Source organism: Rhipicephalus microplus, chromosome 2, assembly GCF_043290135.1.
Source record: "Rhipicephalus microplus isolate Deutch F79 chromosome 2, USDA_Rmic, whole genome shotgun sequence".
In the NCBI taxonomy this organism is placed as follows: Eukaryota; Metazoa; Arthropoda; class Arachnida; order Ixodida; family Ixodidae; genus Rhipicephalus; species Rhipicephalus microplus.
In genome coordinates, this window is record NC_134701.1 from 156466174 (window position 1) to 156480932 (window position 14759).

At 49.5% G+C, this 14759-nt stretch overlaps 1 protein-coding gene across 5 annotated transcripts in view; it reads right to left on the reverse strand.

Moving 5' to 3' along the window:
* The window catches only part of Tsp74F (Tetraspanin 74F), a 482187-nt gene that overhangs the window by 20485 nt on the left and 446943 nt on the right, over positions 1 to 14759 (reverse strand). The window contains exon 1 of one of the 5 annotated variants that reach the window (XM_037421882.2): positions 661 to 1152. The exons of the other annotated variants lie outside the window; for them this stretch is intronic. Within the exon in view, the coding sequence (XP_037277779.1) occupies positions 661 to 685 (25 nt within the window). The 5' untranslated portion in view covers positions 686 to 1152. Of the gene's footprint in view, positions 1 to 660; positions 1153 to 14759 lie in introns of those variants that run through there. 5 annotated transcript variants of the gene reach the window in all.

The following is a 14759-nucleotide window of genomic DNA, read 5'->3' on the forward strand; positions in this document are numbered from 1 at the left end:
GAGTACGCACACGCCTCTCTTTGATATCTCCATCGGCGAGCTTCACTCCTATAGCCGCCTCTGTGCAGGTCTCTTCGAATTACGGGCTGTGCTCCAAAAGTAATTGAAGCCCTTCCTCCGTACACACATATAATAGAGCCAGTATGAACTTTCAGGTATGTCAATTATCGACCAATCGCTGTAAAGTATCCGGCATGTAAAAAATCGCTTCATTGTGCGCGCCGTGCCAAATTGCTTTTCGATGCCGGCGCGAGATCCTAATCTCACTGCCGGAATGCGATGACGCAGCTGTTGCCGAGTGGCACGCGCCATGTTCTTGAGGGTATAGTTTAACTTCGCCTTAGTTATTCCTATGTATACGCAAGCGTAAGACGCACTGCTTTGTTTTGTGATATGCGCTTTTTGAATATCTATCAGATACTTCAGGAGAACACGGCACTCGACTTCGTAATTCTACGCGGATGGCGTCCAGCGGACAAGAGTGCCAAAATGCACGTTTCGAGATTCGAGGGCAAGCGCTGAGTTTGGTCACACTTTCAAGCACGGTAGTCATCTACGTTCAATCTATATACGACACACCACATCACATTCATTGGAAAGCGTCCATCATGAATGACTCAAAGTAACGGAAACGAGAAATTCAAGTTGCACGAGGCCTACCCTTGCGACGTCTGTGCTCGTCCATCGGCGAGGGGCGAACGTCTCGGAAGAATCGGCGAGCCGACGTTGACGCAGCGGCAACGTAGCCGAGGCGCTTGGCTCTTTTCGAGAGGCGCTCGCAGTGCCCGCACGCAACGAAGAATGGAGCGTGGCACGTCTGGGAGTCTCCCGTGGACGTCTACGCGTCTGTGAATCCGCGACGTGCGAAGGAAAAGGACTTGTCGACGCGCGTGGCGCCAGTCCGGGTGTTGCAACGTCTTCTTACCACGGCTCGTGGCAAAAAGTGCAGGAGGAGCGTAGGTACTTTTTTCTCTGCTCCGGGACGAAGAAGGGTAATACTTCCTTCTCGCGAGAGGTCAACGCGTGCGCGAGTCCAGACGAGAAACACGGTGACCTCGCTGCCGAGACAAAACACACGATGTCTAATATATAGAATATGATGGAGTTGGCCGGGAAAAAACCAGCCGAGCCGTGTGTCTACTCGAAGCGAAACCACCAGCCAGGGTGAGAGGGTGAAGACAACGATCCCGGATGAGGAGCCACGCGTGTGACGCTGACGTCTTGAACTCCGGCGGCGGCGGCACGGTGGTTTAGAATTGTAGGTAGGGGGCCTGGATGGCTGCAGCTGGACGACACGGCAAGAGTACGGAGCGAGTCTCAGCTGCGTCGAACGCGGCCTCACGCGCGAAGCAGCACCGCGGCTATGGTGTGCCCGCACGACAGGGCTTCTTCTTCTAGCGTTGGCGTTTTGCGTCCCTGACGCGAAAAATAAGAATACAAAACGAAACGAAACGTAAAACATTTGCGTGGCGGCACCCTTGGAGGCTGTTGTACTGCGTGCCGTACGGCCCTCGTCGTTTCGTTAGCGAGGCGGGCGCGATGCCTTGCCTTTTTATTATTTTTTTCTGTGCAGCGCCTAGCGCGCACAGAAAAGAAGCAAGAAGGAGTGACGACGACGACCCCCAAACCGAAAAACGGTTGAGCGTAAAGCTAGCCTGACCACTGCCGCCTGCGAAGCACCAGGGTCCGGCTCTTCCCACTTCCGCTGACCTTGCCTTTTGAAGGGCAACTGCCAAAGAGTGTGTGTACATATGTATACACATCAGAGTTTATGGTTCTCAAACTGGTCGAAAACGAAGGTATAAGTGGGGTTTTTGTCTTTAGTGTCCTTTAACTTTCTCGCCTTAACTGTGAACTCTGTGTACCACAGTGTCACGTCACGGTTCGGTGCCAGGCATTTAATATGCGTGGCAGAACCACTCGACCGGGTTGACACGATTGCATACGCGCGTACACACACCTACGCGCAACGAGTAACGCGCAATCTTGGCAAGACGCCTCTATATATCAAAGCGATGTCTACGTGACGGAGAGCCGAGAGAGGAAACGGGTGAGGAGGGTTGCGCATCTCGTTTATAATTCACGCGGGAAAACACGTATTCCATATTCAGATTGCGAGTAAAGTGGAGTGACAGTTCCGTTTTGCCGCATATAGCTGTATATGTGCGAGAGATGGGACGTTTGTATGAAGAGAAAATCGAATAAAGCAATCTTTTTGTGTCATTTCTGAGTCCCGTCATCGAGGCGACAAAGACAACGCATGGAACACGAGCGGCTAATATCGACCACTTTGCATTTTAATCGCAGGGACAAACAGTCCGCTCTTCAGGCAACCTACAGATTATTTACACCTCCCCCTCTATAGGCGTAGTTTTTGTTTTTGCTGACATTTGTAGACCAATGCCGGCGTTATTGTCGTTGTACGTTAGAAATAGAATACATCACCGGCGCGACACGAACATCTTCTCCGGCGGACCTTCCACTTATCTTAGCACTGTCATGACTTCATGTGATTGATAAACCATGAATCGACCAAGAACCGTTGTCATGTACCAATGCAACAATGTTACATTCATAGTATCGCTTGCTGTTATCTGCGTAACGACCGAAGCAATTCAAACAAAAAAAAATGGCCCAGTATCTGCATGCTTCATTGCAAATGTCGTCAAAAGACGATAGTATTGCGTGTGGAGAGGGTGACCGAAACGTTCATTTGATGTACTGCGCGAGAAAATCGGTGAATTGTATTCTGGAAGCGCTCCGTTAGAGAGTCTCGACCGTGCAGCGAAGGCGAACGAGTGCATCGAGGCACGTTAGACACGAGCGCCATCTGGCAGTTATCTTCGAAAACGAAGGAAGGCGTGCGTGCCCACGGAGAAAGATGCGCGCCTGTCTCAGAGGCGATAAAGTGTAGAACGCAAAGCGACGGGCAGGTGCCACCACCGTGTCGTCATAGCAAAGCATTGGAAACTCTTGCCTTTTTGGGCCACGCGTTGCAGTCTCGGTGCAGCGTGATGAACGCTATGGTCCTGAGAATTACTTATGTGTGCCTTGTCTAGTATAAAGGCACTCATAAAAATATCGGCGTGTCGTTAAGGTGCCTCAGATATGCGCAATAATTGATTTTCAATTGACAATCGCACAACTATGAACGCTGAAACGTGAGAAATGGGCGCTGCGGATATGGTTGGCCGTAGGAGTTATCGTTTGGTGCCGTTTGGGTATTGTTATCGTGGACAAACAAACAAATGTACAGACAGAAAGACAAACAGACCTAAATTTCTGCGTCGAAGGCCCTTAAGAAAGACTATCGTCTTTAAAAAAGACAAGAAGGCCTGAGAAGCTCTTCTGACACACATGATCGCTCACCACTGAGTTTCGGAGGCCATGTCCTAACGTTAATATTGACTTCTGTACCTTCTCGTAACCATATTTTTCACTGAACCTCTGACAAATATTTCCTGGAACTCATGGACGCATCACGACTACAATTACGTAATCACCCAAGCAATCAGAACACCCACACTCTCTCTTTCTTTTTTTTTGTCATTTGTCCTTGGCGCTCGCTACAGTCAGAAAACAATGGTTTCAAAGCCCCTTTCACGCTCGAATGCGGCCTATTGCATTGCCAGCGATCCCCCTGTCCATGGCCAGACCCTCATACCCGCAAGAATAAAAGGTATAGTACAGACGTGACGGAGTGTGGAGTCCTCTATTGACGCATGCATACACTAACACTGGCAGCCACACAGTTGTTACTCTTCAACGCACAAACACGCAGAGTGGAACGCGCTTCGCCCTTTCGCAACGCTGGCGAGTGCCTCGGAAATCGAAAAGAAAGGCGTCGACGCACGGGGAACAACGAAGACGTCTTGGTCGCGCGTGCGCCATAGTGAAAAAACGGGATCCCGTAAGTCTCGCACCGAACAGGACAATGCGCTGTCGGCTGCGGCGTGACTCGCCCGATTGCGTGCTCACACCGACGACGACGGTGTTTGGGGCTGGCGAGGAGAGAATGAGAAAGAACAGGAAGGGATGGAACGAGCCGGCGACCGAAGTAACGACGTTTCGGCCGCACGACTGCTCTCCTGACCTTTAGCACCGCGATGCTCTTGACAGGTGCTCCGCAACGGTTCGGGCAGATGCTCCACGTCGCGGAACACGCGCAGCAACGCCTTCAAACGGCAAAAGCGGGAAACAAACAATGAGGGCTTTAGGGTGTGCTTGATGTTTTGTTACCCGGGCAATTTTTTTGTTTTTGCTTTGCACTTTTGCGAGGCGCAGCGTAAGTCATGAACGTCGCTCAAACGTGGTGGTTTACAACACGGCACGGAACAGCACACATACATACCTTGAACTGAATGCTCACAAAAGCAAACCCTAGAACACGGCGAATTCACTTCAGGAGAGGCTAAATGCAAGAACACTCATATATTTAGGTGTGGGTGCACGTGAAAAAAAAATCAGGGGATCAAAGTTATTCGGTAGTTCTTAGTGCAGCGTATCTTATGATCGAATCATGACTTTAGCGCTGAAAGTTTCTAAATAAAAAAAAATACCAAAACTTGACGTGATCGATACGCATTCTTATATAATTGTGAGTGACGATTACATACATCTGCCTGCAGCTGCAAACGCAATCAAGACAGACGCAAGTTCGCCTGTCGTCCGCGTAATCGTTGTAAATGAATTTACCTGCGCAGTGCAAGGCCAAAATGGAAACATTGTGACTTCGCAGTGTGTAACCCCTTTTCCATTTACCTCTTCCTTCAACAGCGTTGCTTCAGAGCAGTAATAGAGTGGTTCGCATCTGGCTATACGGGAAAATGACAAGAAAAACACTCTTCATAGCACCTGTGGCTTTGCCACCAGATATACGTGCGCGGAGGCTTCTGGAGAAGCAAGAACGGATTCTCAGCGCTCTCGCAATCGGGGCAGTCCGGCAGAGAAAACGAAAGAAGCGACGTCTCCAGCTGCCACCCGAGAGAACACGGTAAACTATAATTGGCGGTCAAAGCGCGGTCAACCCTGGACGCGAGTCACGCGACGCCCGATGCGGAACGTTCAGCCTTGAACTGAAAACCTGTCTCGTACGCGATCGGATTTCACATGTTTTTCTACACCGCCCCCCCCCCCCCCCTTGTACCCTTGTAGGACGGACTCTTCGTAGGTCTCGCCTTCGAAAACAAAGAAAGAAATAGAAAAAAGAAACAACGACAAATAAGGAATAAAGGGAACAGGCGCCAGGTTTCTCTTCGGGGGAGACCCCATTACGCGATAAACTCCGCCAAGCTGGACAGCTCATCCTTTCATTAAAGGTTCGCGGACCACGCGCGCCACAGATTCCCCGGTTTGCGTCAGTACGTAACAGGTCGCGTTACGTACACTACGTCATTCGGCTTGTAGTTCCGGGTGTGGTGACATCGCCATGCGGCCCAACTACCAGTACCAACACAGGTTGTGGGACGGACACCGTCACATTCACCTTTTTTTTGTTCGTTAGCGATGTACAGGTATGCATACGTGCGGTAAATGGAAGATCGCTCGCACCATGGATTTCGCAACATTAGCCGGGGTAACCCCTTGTTTTCAGTGGCGTTCACGAAGTAGCGGGGGCATATACGAAGATGGTGGAGTAAGAGCATTCGAATCAACTTGAAGGATGCTATAGTAGAGGAGAGAAAGGAGGCGGGAGGGGGTTATCGAGGAGCTTTCTACACTCTCCCAAGACGCGAGAACGTTGGCACTTCTCCCCGTCACCGGCGCCTGCGAATGCAGGGCGGGTGATGACTTACTCCTCCTGGCACGCGGGACGACCAGGTGACGAATACGATTCGCGCACGTACACGGAGAGAGCGGTGCGCTCAGTCTGCGAGTGTCGAAGTCGAAGTTCAAAGAACGCGATGACGGCCATCGCCAACCTGCCTTCACCGACCGTCACGGACTCAGCGCGCTATCAACGCGTTGCTGGATTGTACAGCTGCTGCATCGACGTATGTTTCAGAGACGACTGCTAAGACGTAACTGCGTCGTGCGATACAGAGCACATGATAAGTTGTCCAAGGCCAGCGATGCAATTTGAGGCTCAACACGATGTGCAGGTGGACGAAATGGGTGCGTCTTTGGGACGAACCTGGCAGTACATCGGTTACGCGCGTCGTTTAACAAACCCTTGGCGTATTCAAATAGTTTAACGTGGGACTTATGCAGCAAGTTATAGTAAATCCAAGTTGCCTTACGTGCTGCGACAACTATCGTACTTTGGTTTCCACTATGCACTCGAGCACAGCTCGTAGCGTTTGCGCATTTGCATGGCACTCGCGGCAACACCTATATGTCTCTTTCTGTGAGTGACCTAGGCAAAAGCGAATTTGATGTACGAGTAGCGATGGCTTGCAACCGCTACTTTGTGCAGAGTGTTCTCATGGCAGACAAGTCTCCCGGGTGGGTGCTACTCCGCAAGCCCCGCGCGCACGACCAAGTAGCGGCCACGACGGACGCTTCGCAGTGCAGAGACCGTGCAATCAAACCCTGCTATAGCGTATAGTGCTGCGTTATCGGTTGAGATCGGGACAGCAGATTTAACACCGGGAACGAACTTCTGTGCTGAACGGCGAACGATGATATGATGATGGTGGTGGCGAAGAAGGAGGCAACTCTGCATATGAATAGCCAAGCAATTGCACCGCGTGTGCTATGCGGTACACCACCAGGCACACGGATGCATTTTCATTATCAGTAGTATCCTGCTTTCACCCATCAGCGACAATATCATCAAGGCCTTGACGCTTGGCCTCCGGGTTTTTTGCAAATTTGTGTCCGGTTGGAACGCACGCTGGAGCACGAGCAGCGCTTCTCTGATTCTAATCGGCACATTAGTCTCACGCTGGGTCTTCCATCCTGTAGGGAAAAAAAAGCGCCAAATCTTATTAGGGCGCGTATATTCAAATATGTGAGGCGATTCAATACGGCGGCATTCCGAGGAATTAAGGTGAACGCGGTTGCCTCACGCGTCCTTATCTCGAAGATTGCGAAATGCGCGAACCGGCCGACGTGTTTCGCGGAGAAAGGTGGCGCGGAAGAGCATCGGCGTCATTATCTAGCTCCCATAGAAGCGCGGATGAGAAGCTTTCCACGCTGAAGTCTGTGTTTCACGACTTATACGATGGGTTGCTGATCGGGCTAGTTGGCCATCCATGAACGTAGCGTGTATCAACGCAGTACATAAAAGAAAGGGACACGACAGAAACGTGAAGATAGATAGGCGCTAACTTCCAACTCTAAACTGAACTTCCAAGTTTAGCGCCTACCTATCTGCACGTCTGTGTCGTGTCCCTTTCTTTTATGTACTGCGCTAATACACGCTACGTTCACGACTTCCCTCTTTGGTGAAAGTAACAAGCGTGGCGGGAAAATCTACAAGTGTGGCTTATGTAGTTAAACACTCCACAAACACTTTGACATATTAATGTATCAACTCTAAGCATTTTTTTACTCCCTTAAGTGCACTGCTTTGTTCCCACGGCTAAAGCGAAAAGCTCTCGTTGAGCTGTTTTTTGCGACATGCCCGCATCTTTGTCAGAGCCTTGAAATTAGGAAAACGTCAAAAGTCATCGAGGACGGTTCCTGGTTTGGGGTGATAGCATCGACATCGAGACAAGCCAAGAACTGTTTATATGCTTATAATCATGTCAATATATTTAGCACTTGAAAATGCGTTTAAGGAACACGGTGTACGGACGCAGAAAGTCCGCTGATTTCCGAATCGATGACTTCAACCTTGATGGACATATTTGCCAAGGTCAGCAAATAGATTTGCCCTTTGCTTTCAACTGATAATGCGGCGAACTTACGCAAGTGCCAATGAGCGTCGCACATGCAACTGATACCGTCGGGTCGTGTCTTTAACGATCGAAACGAACAGTCGGTAGCCGCGGTCGAACGTAATACGAAGTATAATGACATAATTTTTCAGATAAGTTGCGTCGGATGATCATTAGGTCCCGGTATTTCTGTCCGGACCACGGTATCTGCGCACTCAAATCGGATGCTTACGAAACACCGGCCAACATTTGCAAGGTGCCTGTATCGTCCAAGGGTTTTGCGATATTAAACATTAATAATGAAAACATTGAGTTTTTCTTTATATTATTTTGGATCGCAACTGAATCCAGAAGAACGACACCAACAGTTCCAACATTCCACTCTGTGCCACACTTTTATTCCTATCCTTGAGATTCCGCCTGGTGCTCTCCAAATTCTGATATCTAGGCTAGCTTGTGAACGACGTATATACGGTAATTAGATTCCATCACGCGACAGCTGAACTAGGGCCTAATTGTCGCTATTTTCGCCGTCTTTCTCTGCTCCGCATACCTTTACTTCGGTTTGGCACAGGTGTATATATAGTCCAACGAATGCAAATACCCTGATCATGTCTCATTAGTGCGACGGGGTGGCGCGATGTAGAGTGCGCACGTGTGTGTTAGATCTGCGAGAGAAAAATACAAAAAAAAAGCCCAGAAGGAGAAAGATACATAAGAGATTGCTCACGACGTGAGAGGAGAGGGAAGGAAGGACACACGGGCCGCGGAGGACAACTCGGAGCGAAGCTAAAAACGGCCCCGCTCATTTCCATGCAAATTGCCCCGTCGCGAGCGTTCGTCAGCCCGCACATTAGCCGAGGCTCGCGCGTGATCTCGACGACACACGGCGAGAGAGGAGGAAACGTGTCGTAACGCATTGCACCAGCGCGGACGCAACCAGGAATAACGGTGTAATTTAAGACTATCGATATTACTACGGTGCGTGCGTTTCGGAAGGCTGTTTGCACGGAAGAAACGGACGGGGACGAGCAATAATGGGAAGACGTTGTAAACCGATAGTTTAGATAACCCACCCTTGGCAGTCGGTGCGTAATGTGAGTATGAAATAACGCCGCCGTTTGTGGACGCACCAGCGATAACTTCGGCGATGAGAGGACGAGAATCTACGAGAGCGAAACGTTGAAACTGTTGAGCACACTGAAGTATAAGGTATCACCGCGCACATTGATGCGCTTGAACAAGAGTGAGCACGACATGAGTATGCGCGAAGAGGCACATAAAAACACACGTGAGTGGGCACTATATACTCCTGTATTGATAGTGTTGCGTTATATGAATCGATTGGGCTACGGGAAGTAATTTTGAACCGAAAGGTGTGTCGAATAGATGCAGTCGGAGACCAGGCTGCCTCGTCTTATAACTTTTTGAGCAGGAACGTGCATGCGTACTGACTTTAATCAATGTTGCGTTCTGCTTGCTCGTTGCCAAGCCAGTGATGAGCAGTCTGAGAAGCATGAGAAATGCATTGTGCTTGCAGTGTCTGCGTGGTCGGAGAAACTCCCATCACATCCCTGAGGTAACAAATCCAGCGACCTAAGACTTCATCTTCCTCGACAAGCGATGCCAACCATAATCAGGTCCCTGTTGCATAAGCAACAAACCTTTCAATGTCAAAAATGTTCCAAGTGGAATGTCTACCGCTGTTGAATGGAACAAAATGTATACCGGGTGTAAATTACAAGTGTATGTGGACCCAGTCTTTGCCACGCCCCGGCGGTCTCCTGCAAGAGCCACGCACACCGTGGCAAGCGTAAAGTGGATCTATATTACGTATACGCTGAGAAACAAAGTGGGACCCACCTGAAGGAAAAGAGACCGGCTATGGCGAGCCACGTCAGAGAGAGAAATACTGTCTCTGCAGGCGGACCTTGTTGGACACAGTCCATCACGGCCCGCGCTGCATCCAAGGCCGCGTATGGATGAAAAAGCAACGCCGCGCCAGAGTCGGGAGAGCTCACGTAGTCGCCAGTGGTCTGGTAGTAATCAGGGCACGTTATGCAAATCGTTCAGCGGCTCGCGGTAACACCGTTGCAGAACGCTGGACAAAGCTTTGAGAAGCACCTGCCGGACAAATGCACGTTGCGATGCCAGAAAGCTTCTTGTTCTTAGTTTCCCCACCAATTCCTGTATTTCTTTTTAGATCTAATTGTCGAGGGCTACTCTTGTTCAGGCCCGGTAAGCCGTCATCGAAAAAACAAGTAGATGGCAAGGCCGATTCGGTGATTGCGAGGGTCGTCCGTGGTGTCCAACCTCAACACTATCTCACAGAAGTGTGTACAAGTGCAGCTGCGCACTCCAGACACATAGGCAAAATTGTACAAAGCATTTGCATTTTGACTTTTTCTTTCTGTGTTGAAAGAGACGGGTGGGCAAAAGGTGGGGTGGGGAGACGATTTGAGGTCAAGAGGTGGGGTGGGGAGACGACTCGAGGTGCGAAACCGAACGTTTCGATAGCGCGGAAACGCACAGCAAAGTTTTGCATAGCTTGTTCTGCTATGACAAGCTGACTATTGTACTGTAATTCCTAGAAGCCTTAACATTGCCCCAATGATTGAGCGCTGATGGTAATGAAGTTATTGCACGTGAAGGTATGCGTGGTTGCCTCAGCTCGCCATGTCTTGTGGCCCAGGGCCGTGGCCAGCACAGCTACAATACCCTCCTGCTTAGTCTCTCCCCCCGCTTTCTCTTTCGTTCTGTCTATTCCAGCGTGTCGCTTGAATTGGTAAGTAATCGAAGGCTTTGACTAGTGTGAGAGCCTGAAAGCATAGTGTGTGGACCTTAGGCCACATATCGTTGTATGTACAAAAAAAAAAGAGAGACAGTTAGTGAACTGCCGTACGATTCGGTGAACGCCCAGCTATGCCCATACCACGGGCTGCTTTCCTCTGCCATTTCGTAACTGCGGACTAAGCAGCGAACGCTTCAGTGACGTGACCGATCACGTAACCGGCGGCGCCAGTCTATACTTGGTGGTCGACCTTCGAGAACCACGCATAGAGGGAATGCGAGGGAGTGTGTGGCGCAGACACCGAGGCTCAATTTGGTGTTCTGTTCTTTTAATAGTTCCCCCCCCCCCCGCCGCTCGATTCGGCAACGCTTTCTCTTTTGCTTTATTTTCTCTTCTCCCGGCTGTTAGGTGTAGCAATTGTGGCCGCGGGCTACAAGGGGCTGTTCACATATATGTACCGAGCGCCTACGTGCACTCGCTCCTGACACCCCCGAGGCAGAAGAGAAGCGAAACAAGAGCTACATAAAAAAGAGAAAAAGGAAGGTAACGAGACGTAAAGAGGAGTTGAGAGTCCGGCGGTCGACGGCCTTGCAGAGTCGGCCTTGCGCGGCCATTTCCGCCGCAGGCCCAGCGCGAGGGTCCGCAGTTCGCGCGGCGGCTCCTTCACCCAGCTGCCAAGCCGTCCGGAACTGGCCACGCATTAACGCGAGGACGATATGCTTGCGTGCCACCACGAGCACTGCTGCCGGCAAATCGTATAGACGCACGCTTCGGCACCTGCTGCACTGCCGCCACTGTGCCGTTTCAAGGCAGCCGGAGGAGAGGCTATATACCTTTTGACACCGCGGGAGCGAGATATGTCGTCGTGGCCGTCGTAGACGTAAGCATCGATGGAAAACGCACCGCCGAGGTTGACTTCAAGGGGTTATGAAAAGGTCGCATGATGTCGGATATATATATATATATATATATATATATATATATATATATATATATATATATATATATATATATATATATATATATATTAAGCCTGTGGAATGTGGGGCCCCATGTTCGTGTACGTGCCACAAGTTGGAGATTCGTAGGCGATGCAGAGGTTGGAGACATCGGGTGCTTGTCCTGTGCGCTATAAAAAAAGCCCCTGAAATGTGGGGAACCGGTGTTCGAGTACGTACCGCAAATGGGAAATTCGTAGGCGATCTAGAGATCGGAGACATCGGGCGCTTGTCCTATGCGCTATTAAGAAGCCCATGAAATGCTGTGACCCGGTGCTATAGCATGCGCACCACAAATGGGAGATTCGTAGGCGATGTGGAGATTGGAGACAGCCGGCGTCACTGGTAATTACATGATAAGTGCCAGAGATCGCTCGCGATGAGAACCCCCCCTACCACTGTGCTGAAAGTGTTTTAATGCGGCTTAATTAGCCTCATAAAAAAACTCTCACGCCTCATTGCTGTGTGATTTTATGGGCATGTTTGCACGCACCCTACAGCAAAAATAAGCAAGTTTTTTTTTATTGCGTAAAAAAAGGGGTAGATAAGCCTGATGATATTATTCCAAGCCGAATACTGATGTACCTATATGCTAGAAAAACACGTCTTTTATAGCTGCAGAAAGCTGTAAAGTGTCCGTGTTTATACCCTATATCGAACACCCCAAGCCCGAAGCTCCGACTTCATGCCGATCGTAAGATTGCATAGGTCATCGCCTCATTGCACGCAACTGGCTACGCGAAGGTATATGTTTGCGTGAAGCCACCTTCTCAGCTGAGTGAGTTTCGAATGGTGCGGTGTTGTGGCGGAAGACTGCGGGGGCAAGAAAATGAGTCAAAGCGTGTTCGCCGATGCGTGCGCGCACCGAAGGATGCGGGGCAGCTGACCGGAGCGACGTGGCAAAGCCGTCTTCTGTTGACTGGCCATCGCGACCCTGGGAGAACGCTTACACGAGAATGGGTTGTTCGCGCAAGCGCGCGTCAGCGCACCGGCACGCGCCTCAAAAGTGATACGGATAGATACGCGCTGCGCACACGGGGTGCAAGGTGCAGAAAATGAGAGACATTGATTGATTGATATGTGGGGTTTAACGTCCCAAAACCACTATATGATTATGAGAGACGCCGTAGTGGAGGGCTCCGGAAATTTTGACCACCTGGGCTTCTTTAACGTGCACCCAAATCTGAATGAAAGACATTGCCCTCGACGCCCGTATAAGTATGCATATACGGACTGAAAAGCACGTGACACGATGTGGGAATAACAAACGACTGGTCATGAGGTAGTTTGAAGAGTGAGATACAAGCGGTGTCGCTTTGGTTCTGTATGAAGACTGAAACTTGAGACGCCATTCTGCAACAATATTTTACGAAGATGCGGCGTCACGTCAGTAAAGCGTACATCGTCAAAACCCCAAAAAGACGAAAAATAAACTTTACACTATACACTTGAGCCAATGAAGACTGTACTTTTCGTACAGGGCGGGCCTGAAATTCTGGGTCGTGACATGTCTCTTGCGAGAATATATGTACGCATGCGTATAGTACGGAAGCTCAACTTTTAGTGATCGTGGTCATTTGCCTCGAACGACAATTGACTGTACAACAATCTCCGTCCATCCCATAGTGACGTGTTTTCTGTAATAATTACGGGGTTCCGTAATGTAAGATGCGGGCGGTAAAACCACTAACGAAGACAATAGGATGCATTCTGCGTGAAACTTCATACCTATAGACCAGCCTGAAATCGGCTTGCGGAATGCTTGAGGCTAAAATTGCTCGCAAGCATGAACCCACGGGTGTCAAAAGTAATCGGGCGTTGGTGGCGACAGCATAACTGAGGTTCCCAATGCTTATGAAATGAGCGCCTGAGGTAGAACACTCGGCTCCTTTGAGTCACAAAGAAAAAAAAAGAAGGAATGGCCAGCTTCCGCCGTAAGCAAAGAAGAGCATTGTTACTCTGACTAACGACCTCCGGATCATTTGGCAGGCCGCCAAAGGTCGGTCGACAGCAGCTCTAAAAGGAGCACACACACACACACACACACACACACACAAAAAAAAAAACGTTCACGCTTTCTTTCGTGTGCCGTCCTCTGCACCACACTCGCCATCGTCGACACGTCATTTCAAGCTACAAGAAGCCAGCGGATGGCGAAAAACCGAACGTTTAAAACAACAACAAAAAAAGCGCTATAATAGGCGACGTTCAGCGGCAAGTCGAGGCGAGTGACGCATAACAGCCTCAGCCGCAGCGCCCCCTAATGTCTTCTGAAGTCAGTGATGAGAGTGCATAGAAGGGGGTAATGCACGTTCACGGCTGTTTTCATCGCCTTTCAATGCAAAAATAAACAAAAACAATTTATGATGCAAAACAAGAAGCGTAAGAATAGGGAGAGAACTACAATAGAGAGAGTGGGAAAAGAGAAGGTTAAACAGGCGGAATGATAACGGCCTCTATCGTACGTCTCTTTAAAGACCGTCGCAAGTTAAAGACTTGTAGCGTGTGCTGTAATCTCAAGCTGCAGTTCTTGCTCATTGTTGCACGACAGGTTATGTACTTTTCGACTAGGCACAGCAGTAGGAAGCAGTGCCTCCACATTCGCGTTGTTGCACGCTTTTTTTTTTCTTTTTTCGCGCTGTTACGCAACGACAGTTGTTTTGTCCGGTTGGCCTGGAGCCAGTCTTTTTCTTTTTGTCTTATTTTTTATTTGGCGCGTAGGATAGCTATAAGAGTACGTTGCCTGCGAACGAAACATGAGGAAGTAGCGTATGTTTTGGTCAACATTCGGACAGGGCAAATTTATGTGTGTGTTTAAGTACGCCTATCGTTATCGTTTCCACTATCCGACATTGTGAAATCGGAACAAAAGAAAAAAAAGATTCTGATATCTGTTGCCAGAAACCAAAGCCGAGTTCAAGATTCGTTGGTTCTCGACTATAACATACCGCTAGCTGACCAGTTTAAAGACATTCATCGACTGAAATGTTTCTTTGACACTGCCGCCACGGTCAATCGCCTCTGGTTAGGCAGCAGTTTTCTGGGCCTATTTTGGCACGTTTGCTGCCGTGGAAAGCTTCAGCTGGCGACCTTCATCGCCTCGGCTTTGTTTCCTTACTATAATTGATTTGATTGATTGATATGTGG